This window comes from Sander lucioperca, chromosome 23 (genome assembly GCF_008315115.2).
Source record: "Sander lucioperca isolate FBNREF2018 chromosome 23, SLUC_FBN_1.2, whole genome shotgun sequence".
Taxonomy (NCBI): domain Eukaryota; kingdom Metazoa; phylum Chordata; class Actinopteri; order Perciformes; family Percidae; genus Sander; species Sander lucioperca.
The window spans coordinates 15,024,396-15,036,223 of NC_050195.1; the positions used below are offsets into that span (position 1 = coordinate 15,024,396).

Sequence of the window (11,828 nt, forward strand, 5' to 3'; positions counted from 1 at the left end):
GTACCTTGAAACCAGTAACCGGGCCACGCCTAATAAGAAGCAGGACTCCCCACCTTCAAAGATGGACGGGTTGTCGTCGTTGGAGCACTGCGTCTGGCTCATCTCTCCCAGCTGCTTGTCCATGCTGCGGCTGGGAATGTAAGCCTGGACGTTGAAGCAGTAGCTCTGCCCTCGGTCCAGATCACTCAGCTCTATCACGTTGGTCTTAGAGGTGTACACTTTCTGCGGACAAACACAGAAGGGAAGCATGTAGTTCATATCGTCTTATTCATGTGTGTTTGAAGCCGACATTGCGACGTGTGCTGTTACTCACCTTGCCGCTGCTCTTATTTTTCCCATAGGTGACTTTATACTGCAGCTGATCGGAGAAGACATCCCTGATGTTCAGCTGGCGGCCATCTTTGAACAGGGCGGTGAGTGGGTCAGTCACATAGAGGGTGGTCTTCTTTTTGTCTTCGCTCACCTCCAGCTTGAAGTCAGGTCTGCCTATATCAGCTGTGGAGGATGGGACAACGGGATCAGAGGTTTGTACAGTATACTGGCAGACAGAGAGTTCATCAGTGCATGCATCTCTGAATATAAAGATAAATGGATGATACGCTGCAAGGGCAGACCTTGCAGCGTATCATCCATTTATCTTTATCCGCTCTGCTGAGAAGGTGAAGATTGTAGCCGACTCCTCTCACCCCAAACACAAACTGTTTGAACCCCTTCCCTCTGGCAGGAAGCTGCGATCCATCTGGACTAAAATCTCACTCCATATAAACCGTTTCTTCCCCTCTGATAAGCTACATAGTCAATTATAGAACAGGAGTTCTTTATATGCAGAAAACTGTTTCTCCATGTCTGATTACTGATTACTGAATAGGAAACTACTGCTGTTTACGTTCTTTCCTTCGCTGACAGAGAGCAGGTTTCCAGTTAGATTACTGAGGCTTTCTTCAACTTGGCATCAGAAACTTGCAGGAGAAAACACAAGCAGCCCAAGCTGACCAATCCCAGTTCTTGCAGTCTCCATGTGGTGTTAGCTATGCCAATAAATATCTATACTCTAAATCCATCTTTCAAACAGCAGGTCAAAGTTTTGGGTCTGTAAACTTGATGGATGTTTACGACAGTTTGGGTAATAACTTTGCTGTTCACTTTTGTTTTCTTTGAGTCGTCTGACTGCTCATGTTTCTTGACCTTCTTGACCTCTTTTTCGTGAGGTCACCTTGTTCCCAAGGCTCAGCAATGAACTTATTGAGTCATTAGAGACTATGGCCCATAGAGAATAAGACGTAGCTGTAAGAAACTGGAATAAGCCTTTAAAACATGTTTAAGAAATGTTATTGTAGGGGATGACTTTTGGTGCTTTCACAAAATATTTATACAGTGAGATTTTTGATAAATAATCATCAATAATGTGGATATAATGACAAGGCAAATAATTAGGGCTGTCAAACGATTACATTTTCTTAATCGCGATTAATCGTTGAATTTCTATAGTTAATCGCAATTAATCGCATGTTTTATCACATGATTAAAATTCTATTATTTGCATTTCAGAACAGTTTTTAAGTCCATATTAACAATGGAAAGCCATTCTTACCAGTGTATCTTGATTGGGAATCAAATGAATGTAAAGAAACTGACTTTATGAACTTGATTTTAAGATTTGTATTTGTTTATTATATATTTAATCTAGTCACACATTTGAATCTAGAGTCAATATTAGGGTTGGGTATTGTTTGGTTTGGATACCCCATGCTAAAGCGGTACTTTTAAAACGGTGCCGGTGCCTTAACGGTGCCTGAACCGATACTTTTTAAGAAAGTAAAAAAAAAGAAGGGTACTAAACAGTTGGCGACATTAAAGAACGGCTTGTTTATTGCTAAGGCCATATCGTCAAAATTAAATGTTTAATAATAATGTAATCACTATAACAATAACTTATTTCACTAGTAAATAGCTGTTGAATGACAAAAACAACCACCAGATGGGAAAAGGACATTTAACAACAACTTTGAATGCACCACGAGGCTGTAAATTACCAGTTTCATTGAACGCCCTGTCTGTGTTTTTCCGACAACAGCAGCTGCAGATTGTTACATCCCGGTGTTGAATCCTCTACAGTAAAACACAGTCAAACTTTACACTGTTCAGCGTTAGCTGTCAGCATTTTAACCGTGTTTAATCCAGCTACTAGCTAGCGGTAGGCTAACGTTAGCTGCTGTCGAGTATAGTGTTAACTAGCTAGCGGTAGGCTAACGTTAGCTGCTGTCGAGTATAGTGTTAACTAGGTAGCGGTAGGCTAACGTTAGCTGCTGTCGAGTATAGTGTTAACTAGCTAGCGGTAGGCTAACGTTAGCTGCTGTCGAGTATAGTGTTAACTAGCTAGCGGTAGACTAACGTTAGCTGCTGTCGAGTATAGTGTTAACTAGCTAGCGGTAGGCTAACGTTAGCTGCTGTCGAGTATAGTGTTAACTAGCTAGCGGTAGACTAACGTTAGCTGCTGTTGAGTATAGTGTTAACTAGCTAGCGGTAGGCTAACGTTAGCTGCTGTTGAGTATAGTGTTAGCTAGCTAGCGGTAGACTAACGTTAGTTGCTGTTGAGTATAGTGTTAACTAGCTAGCGGTAGGCTAACGTTAGCTGCTGTTGAGTATAGTGTTAGCTAGCTAGCGGTAGACTAACGTTAGTTGCTGTTGAGTATAGTGTTAGCTAGCTAGCGGTAGACTAACGTTAGTTGCTGTTGAGTATAGTGTTAACTAGCGTCCCGTGCAGCGATGTTTCTGTTGCCTGTGACGTCTGTTTCAGAGCATTAGAGAGAAGAGCAGACATATCAGTGGCACCAGAATGAGGCACCGAAATCTGCAATGCTATTCCTGCAGCAGCAGGATGTGTTACGAGGAAGTATGGCAAAATAGTAGCCTGTTAGGCACGACGCAAAGCTGAGTGAAGTGAAAATAAATTAATAAATGGCGGCATGCGATTAATACGATTCAAAAAAAATAACGCATTATGCTCTACCCTTAATCGCATCGCGATTAACGCGTTAATGCTGACAGCCCTACAAATAATAGAACTGCAAGAACAGTTTGGAAAGTTCAGAAAATTATGTCACTTTACTGTAATGCAGCCTTTAAAACCAGGAAAAGATAACAATTGTGTCACATTACGATATTACGATATCCAAAATCTAACACGACATCTAGTCTGACATGGTGTCGATGTCGATATAATATCGATATATCGCCCAGCCCTGATTCCAACATATAAAAAAAAAAAAACTCATCAATCCTAAGCGGGATGGATAGCATATAAGAAGCTGGGTCCAGACTAGTTTAATGATAGCTAGACAGATTCTTTTAAGAGGATGGAAGAATGAAGGGCTGCCGTCTATCCAGGAGTGGGCTTGTCATATAAACGGTTTGCCAGATTGGAGGTCTACACTAGAAAATGGGGAAAGTACCTGAACTTTCTGGAGGGCTCCTAAGAAGCTGTGTACCAGAGAGAGACGTGTATGATGGGCTTATGGTGTTGTCATTTAGACATAGGTTTATTTTGTTACTATTTTGTTGAATGATCTGGAATATTGTAGTTGCTGTGTCATCTTATCCTGATGTTTGTCTGGGTGGGTGGTGATGACAGAAGGGGGGAGGGGGATTTGTTCATGTTGCGAGTTGTATGTTTTGTGTTTTGTTGAAAGAATAATGTTAATCACAAAAAAAAGAAACGCATTGTATCAAAAGCACCTACTGTCTTTGTAGGGGTTGAATCGCGGTGAGCTGGTGTGGGGGAACTCGATGAGGTCCGAGGTGGCCCCCAGCGGGGGTTCAGACAGGACGTCAGCTGTGTAGTAGGCATTCAGGTCTGTTAGATAGCTGGACAGATCACATACTGTGACTGGGGAGCGGATGCAGTGGGGGTTCCTCTGTCTGTCCCCATTAACCCTGCGACACATGATGGAGGCAAAGCAATCAGATGAGCGTTAAAACAAGCTCAGACACAAGGAAATGGATTACATTATGTCGCTTTAAAGGCTGATCTATGCTTCTGTGGAGGCTCCACGCAGAGCTTTCGCCGTAGCCTTCGTAAGTGGCCTGAAGTTTATACTTGTGCGCTGGTGTGTGCGTCAATCTCTTTAAGGGAGTTCTCACACCTATAGCTTTTTTGCTTTGGTCCAAATCAGTTGGTGAGTTTGTAAACGTGGAGTGATTTCCCCATGGTTGGGTTTGTTTCACACCTGGAAAAATTCAAGCGTACTAAAATGCGTCATTACAAATCACGCAAGAACGTCCACTCCTCTTATTGGTCGGATGTGTCTGGGGGTGGGAGCAAGAAAGTAAATACAGGAAGAAGGTCCTGTGTTCTGGACTAGTGCATATTTCTTTCTTGCATCACCACAGTCAAACCAGCTCAGTTCATTTAGATAATCAGACATTGTTTTGCGAGCGATGTTACTACGTCTGCTCTGGTCACCGAGACTTCGCTCTGCTCTGCCGGCGTCTGTCTCCAACTTCAGTGGCGGCTGGTTTGACCACGGAGATGCCAGTGACGGACGGCGAGCTTGACTTGACTGTCTGTTCTATGAGAGAAACACTGCAAGCTGCTACAGTTTGCTGCTCTGCTGCATCACAGACTGCTAAACACACCTGACTACAGGAGACATGAGCTCAGACTGGAGGAGTATATACAGTTAGTGAGGTTCCAGGTCGGGTCACGTTCTCACCACAAACAAACCGCTCCAGAGTTGGATTGAAAGCGTACCGAGACCACCTCATCAAGCAGGTCTCGGTACGCTTATGTGGTCCGCTTTTGGTGGGCACACGAGTGCGATTGCCGCGTTCACACCTGCCCAAACAAACCGCACCAGCGGGGCAAACCAACACTACTACGATTCAACCGAACTACACGAGGCAGGTGTGACAGCGCCCTAAGAGAATATCAGGGCCGGTGTGTGTGTGGTAGAGTGAGAGAGAGTGACGGTGATTAGCTTCTGAGCGAGTAGCGACTGTAGAGTCATAGTGAGAGAAACAAAGTTAACCCTCTCCTTGATTTCATGTTGTTTATGGAGAAGGAGAACCAGGACATGAGTCGAGGGGTAAATGCAACGCTACCAAGACACGGCCGAGCGACGTATGTTGCCTCGACGTGTGGTTACATTTTTCGAGAGCCACAAGTCAGCCTACGGCGTAGGGTCGGTATGTCCATGTACCTATGTACGTAGCCACGGCTTCCATTTAACGCATAAATGGGCCTTTAGTCTTAACAAGAACATTATATGACATAATATGAACACATTACTGTCAGAATGCAATGTTTAATCACAGCAGGATACACCGTTGCAAAAAAAGTATAGATGTGAAAGTACAGTATGTAGGAGAGCATCGATACGGCATTTGTAATTGATGGTTGTCAGATGCTTAACGTCCCCAGTTAATTACTGACATTAAGACAATAATTTTTTTGTATCACAAGTTTTGCAAGTTAAGCAAAATGAGGCAATAACTAATGCTAACATTGAACGAAGCCAGGTTCAAAATTCTTGTTTCATTTTGTTGACATGTTAGAGTCAACGGTTTTTACACCTCTGTTAAACCTTCATAATACAGATAGGAATGAAACCAAATTAACTAGGCAAAATGTAGTAAAATAAATGTTTTCTTTCCACTAGCTTTAAAAAGCCTAGATGTTATGGAAGATAAATAGCCCAAAATCTCTAAATTGACCAGTGCATGAAGAAAAGACGCTGTTTTTGCTCGTAGAGTCTCGCCTTCAATTGTAGTCTTCTTGCCTCTTTCATTTTCCTTCTTATTGAACCATTACGGTCTGTGTGACTTTTCACTATCCCTCTGTTCTAAAATCAACATTCCAGTTGAATCTTTCTCTGGATCAGTAATGGATTCTTATCATGCCCGGCTGCCAATAATCTTTCCTTCAAGGTTACTGAGCGGGCGTGTCAAGAGAGGAGTGCACTTCAGTCGACACACCGACAACCTTAATCAACTTTGAGAAGAGCAGATAACTGCATGGGTAAGCTTGAAATGAAGGTTGGGATGCAGGTGCTGTACTTACGCATAGAACTCCACTGTGTAGGAGTAATCAGCTGATGGTTCGGGCTCCCAGGTCAAAATGGTTTTAAAGTTGGTGGATTTCCAAGTGACATTCTGTGCTCGCGGATAGGAGCCTGCGAATGAAAGAGGCCGTGTGAAATACTATTCCTGATATGAGGTGTTGAAGGTCACATAGTGACAATCATATAAAGTTAAGAAAACAATCAAAGTATTTAATCTTTGCAGATACATTGACTTATACATGTAGCCCATTAAACTATGCTTTTGATGGAATGAAACCTTAATAAGTGTGGTCCTTTACAGAACTTTGACATGTGATCACACTGACTTATTAAGGAGAAAAAAACTCCATGTAGGCTACTGCAGAACCAGTGTAAGAGCCATTTTTTCACGTGTTATGGGTGTAGGACATAAATTGTCCACTGGGGTCACTAGTGTGCTGGTGAGTGATGTCTATTTAGGTAGGAACCTTTCAACAGGTAACAGGGGTGCTGTTAATCGGAGGAGCACAAATAGTTTTTGACCGCATCAAATTGCAACACTGCGCAACGCTCACGTAGGATGATGAAAATGTTTGTTGATGGAGCTTGATGGACACATGGATTCTTGCACTTTGATATGAAGAACTGTGATCAATAAATGACCATCAAAATGCAACGATGACTATTGCAGTCAATGATTTCCACAGTAGGCTACGGAGCAGTGTAAGTTATAAGAGAGCGCGTCAGCTAGTTTACTAGCCATAGACTGTTTGTTTGTTTGTTTGTTTAAGTCCGTATAGCAGCCCCTCAGTGGCTTTAAGTTTTAGGCTTAGCCATTATAACCAGAAATCATAAAACCCTGTGTGTTTAGCCCTTCATCAGGCTCACAAGGTGAGATGATCTTAAATAGAGCTGCAAACATTAATCGATTAGTTGTCAGCAAGTCTCGCATTGCCAGACCTTCCTCCACAGCGCTGCGGAGGAGGGTCTGGCTAGTCCACACAGCATTCCAGGATGGGAAAATGGGACATGCTCTGGTTTATTGGCATTTCTTTAAACCAATCACAATCGTCTTGGGCGGTGCTAAGCGCCGGACGGAGCCACGGTGCCTCTGCTAAATAGTCTCAGGAAGGAACTTGTTTTGGTGGAACATGTGGACGTTCAAAAGTAGTTTTAGTCGTGCAAGAGAAAACTCAGATTGGACAGATAGTCTAGCTAGCTGTCTGGATTTACCCTGCAGAGATCTGAGGAGCAGTTAACCATAGTCCTCACAAATCCACCAGAGGTTAGAACGCCCACACAAAGAAAGAGGAAGGGGACGGACATCCAGCTGACATCTGGTGGAATTTCCGGCGGCACCTGAACAATCCCGGAAGTGAAATGTCGTGACTAGTTGTCAACTAATAAATGAATCGCCAACTATTTTTTATTTTAATGGAATGAATCAGTTTGAGTCATTTCTTTATGGAAAACGAAATAGAAATTCTCTGATGTCGGCTTGTCAAATGTGAATATGTTCTAGTTTCTTCTCTCCTCTATGATAGGAAACTGAATATCTTTGAGTTGTGGATAAAACAAGACATTTGAGGACATCGCCTTGGGCTTTGAGGAACACTGATCCACACTTTTCACTATTTTCTGTCATTTCATAGACCAAACTAATCGATTAATCGAGAAAATAATAATCGTTAGTTGCAGCACTGAGCTTAATGAAGTTCTGAGTGAAGCGTGTTGCTCCTATATATATAGATATATATATATCTATATATATACATATATGTGCTTACATAATTGCAAAAGGGTTCTCCATGTTTTCTCAGTTAGCCTTTTAAAATGACATCAGATTAGTAAACAGAATGAGCCTTTGGAACATTGGATGAATGGTTGTTGATAATGGGTAATGTAGATATTGCATTAAAGATCAGCAACTTCTGTCTACAACATTGGAGAACCCTTTTGCAATTATGTAATCACATAATGTAATCTGAAAACTGCTGCCCTGATTAAAAAAACAATGCAACTGATCTCAGCTGGTATTATGTCTATAATGGAGTGGAATGGAAATTTCTAAGTGACCCCAAACTTTTGACAGGTAGTGTGTATATATATATGGACTGACTATCCCTGGCAAGAGAAAACTGTTTTGATAACAACAGTCTGAGGCTCAGTCTGGTTTCCAACTTGACCCTGCACAGAGGATTAAAAAGCTGCCAGGCTCAACTTTTTCCTGAATCGTTGTAGTTTCAGGTGAGAATTGTGTAACTGTGTGTGACTTGCATACACTGTCTCGCCTCCAGCTAGTTCAGCAGCTCGGCTTCTCGCTGGTTGTAACAGACGGCATCACATCACCCCGATCCTGGCTTCTCTCTGTTGGCTATTACAGTAACAGTGTCCTGGACATTAAAGTGTTACTGGGAATTGTGACTTTAATATAGGATTACACGTGAAGGGCACAGCGAGCCAATATTGCCAACAAATAATTGGACACATTCTTAAATAATGATATTTTTGACAATGTTGATATAAAGACAGAGGGTTAGAAGCATTTCATAACATAGACCGCAGAGCTTGTAGTTGCCTGATGATTGTGCTGCTTGAAAAATCATCAAACTAATTTATTGTTTATTTCTTATTCATGTTTAATATGTTTGTTTGTGCATGCATGCACCGATCACCAGGGCAAATTCCACGTTGGTGTAACTTACTGTGGCAATAAACTGATTCCTTCCCTGATCCTTTCTGATTCAGATTCTTTTCTCCTTTTCACTGCTGCTTAGTTTCAGTAGTTACTTAGAGCGATGCTATCTTTATAAGACTTGTCTTGGCTTCTAACCTCCTATGCACGGTGTGTTGCCTTGAATCAATGCTTATTGCTGTTGTTTTTAATAATGTGTGAATAATAGGGGTGGGGAAAATCGTTTTTTTGTGACGATTTTAGAATTGATTCTCTTCCCTAGACTCGTTTTCTTAATTTTTTAAGAATCGAATCGGGACAAAAGCATAACATCCCTAGTGAATAAGAATAAAAAAAGTCTACATAACAACTTCAAACTCTAGAAAATGAGAAGTAAAACATATAAACAAATATATATATATATATATATATATATATATATATATATATATATATATATATATATAGGCCTGCAAGCATTTGTGGCAAAGAAAATAGTTGTAATAGTAAAGAGAAGTGTTGTCAGGAAAGGCAGAGTGTGACTTGATGCTACAGAATGACCTGTTCATGTGAAGCCATGTGTTTACATATTCTGGTTGCAACAATATAGCAAAAATAACTACATAGGCCTTTTTTTTTCAAATGTTGTATTCATATTTTCTTCTGCTGCACTGTTTACGCATTCTACATTTCTGATTTTGCCATCTAATAATGTAGACTAACCAACACACTATTACTCATATACTCGCATCACCCTGACCAGACAGAAAATGTTACAAAATGAGAAAAAGATTCCAAAATGATGTAGTTTTCCTTATTAAGGTTGCATTTACTCCAGTACTGTACTTCAGTCCAAATGTTGAGGTACTTGTACTTTACTTGAGTCTTTTTCATTTCATGCCACTTTCTACTTCTACTCCGCTACATTTCAGAGAGAAATATTGTACTTTTTACTCCACTACATTCAGTTACAGCTTTAGTTACTAGTTACTTTACGCATTAAGATATTTGCACACAAAACACATGTAGTTTATAAAATCTGATGTTTTATTCTAAAGTAAACTAGCCAATAATATAACGTCCTACAAGTCCAGCTGAGATGATTAGACCATTAAACACACAACTGGTTGATCCTTTACACTTTCTACAACGGGAGGAGAGTTCTGCATCGAGTACTTTTACTTTACTACTTTAAGTACATTTTCCTGATGATACTCACATACTTTTACTTAAGCAACATTTTCAATGCAGGACTTTTGTAGAGTATTTTTACAGTACATTATTAGTACTTTTACTGAAGTAAAAGATCTGAATACTTCTTCCACCGCTGCTTTTATAAAGTTGCTTTTATGTCATGCTGTCTTTCATCCTTCTTTTTCTGTCCTTTAGAGCTGACCCATCTTTTCCTTTTTCACTATTACAATGTTGTGTATTTATGGGCATGTGTGTGTGTGTGTGTGTGTGTGTGTGTGTGTGTGTGTATGTGTATATATATATATATTTGTGTATTGACTTGTGGGTCCTTTATTTGCACTTTGTAAACCATTGTTTTTTAACGGTGCTAAATAAAGTTATTATTATTATTATTATTATTATTATTATTATTATTATTATTATTATTATTATAGACAATCAATCAATCAACGAGAGCACGAGCTGCTTGGACTCACCTGAGGCAGGGTGTGTGGAGAGACAGAAGGTAATAAGAAACAGAGCTGCTGCTGCTTTGATTTCCACCATGTCGACTTCAGTTCTTCTCAGGGAATCAGAGAGTTTGTCCGACACCGAGATCCAGATCTCTGTCTGTCTGTCTGTCTGTCTGTCTGTCTGTCTGTCTGCCCGGTCCTTGACAGAATGAACCGGACCGCTGATCCCTCCGTCTCGCTTCTAGTGCGACTAGTCTGAAGCCCTGGTTATATTACCGATCTAAGAGCGCGAGGCTTGGCCAAATAAGGAGCGTCCGGCTGTGGCGTCACCGCCAGACTGGGACAGCTATTATACTTGCAACTATGCGCGTGCCTGTCTCGCTGAGATCATTGCAGTGTGTGTGCGTGTGTGTGTGTGTGTGTGTGTGTGTGTGTGTGTGTGTGGGGGGGGGGGGTAATTCTCCTGGATTACAACAATTTATTCCACCACACTCACAATCTCAGACCAGACTATATGCATTGTCTGATATGATATATATGACCAATGTTTTTTTGTAATACTGGGATTTTTTTTGAAGTTGGAAATGTTTTCACTTTCCGTTCTTCTTACAAATCATGTCAACAGGCCGCTTAGTTATGTAGAACGACTAGAAACAATACACCAGTGTGGGGAGAAGTATTCAGATCCTTTACTGAAGTTAAAGTACTAATACTACTGTAAACACTACACTGTAGTCCAGGGCCTAGCGGACACGGGGCCCCTCGCACTTTACATGATGGTGCCCTCTGTCCCCCACACTTACAACACATCTGAGTTGATTTGAACGCACTGGATCCACCACCACCACACACACACACACACACACACACACACACACATAGTACCATATACTTGGTTCATTTGCTCCGCCTCCGTGTGGTCAGTTAAAATGTCATCAGGTCTCCCATTGGGCGAGATGCGGCAGTAAAACAGTATGGAATGGTTTATGGAAATGTCAGTGTTTCCATGAATCATAAATGAAATGTAGGCTACTTGGAATCCGTGATTAGCCTAGGAGAGACAACAAGGCAGGCCTGCTTGGTTCTTTTGGCGAATGATTGTAAAAATGTATAAAGAATATGTTTACAGCATTTCCTCTCTAACTGGGAGGTTTTGGGACTGATTGGTGGGATTGCTGTGGACGAAGTACATGCGGGGTGCAAATGTTCCACCAAAACAAGTTCCTTCCCGAGACTATTTTGCAGAGCCACCGTTGCTGCGTCCGGAGTTTAGCCCCGCCCAAGACGATTGGGATTGGTTTAAAGAAATGCAAACAACCCAGAGCGTTTTTTTTCCTCCTATCCCAGAATGTATCTGTGGTGTAGCCAGACCTTACTCCACAGCGCTGTGGAGATAGAGCCGGCAATGCAAGACTACTCCTAACGTTGATATGTACCTCAGGCTCTGAATGATACATAAAAAAAAACTCC

The 11,828-nt window shown here is 41.4% G+C and overlaps 1 protein-coding gene across 2 annotated transcripts in view; it reads right to left on the reverse strand.

Moving 5' to 3' along the window:
- The window catches only part of f3a (coagulation factor IIIa), a 14,653-nt gene extending 4,038 nt beyond the window's left edge, over positions 1–10,615 (reverse strand). For both annotated transcript variants that reach the window (XM_031307802.2, XM_031307803.2), the window contains exons 1-5: positions 10,383–10,615; positions 6,059–6,170; positions 3,740–3,933; positions 314–495; positions 54–222 (exon numbers count right to left, since the gene is read on the reverse strand). In XM_031307802.2, coding sequence (XP_031163662.1) covers positions 54–222; positions 314–495; positions 3,740–3,933; positions 6,059–6,170; positions 10,383–10,452 — 727 coding nt within the window. In that variant the 5' untranslated portion in view covers positions 10,453–10,615. The remainder of the gene's footprint in view (positions 1–53; positions 223–313; positions 496–3,739; positions 3,934–6,058; positions 6,171–10,382) is intronic.
- Between the last annotated feature and the right edge of the window lie 1,213 nt (positions 10,616–11,828).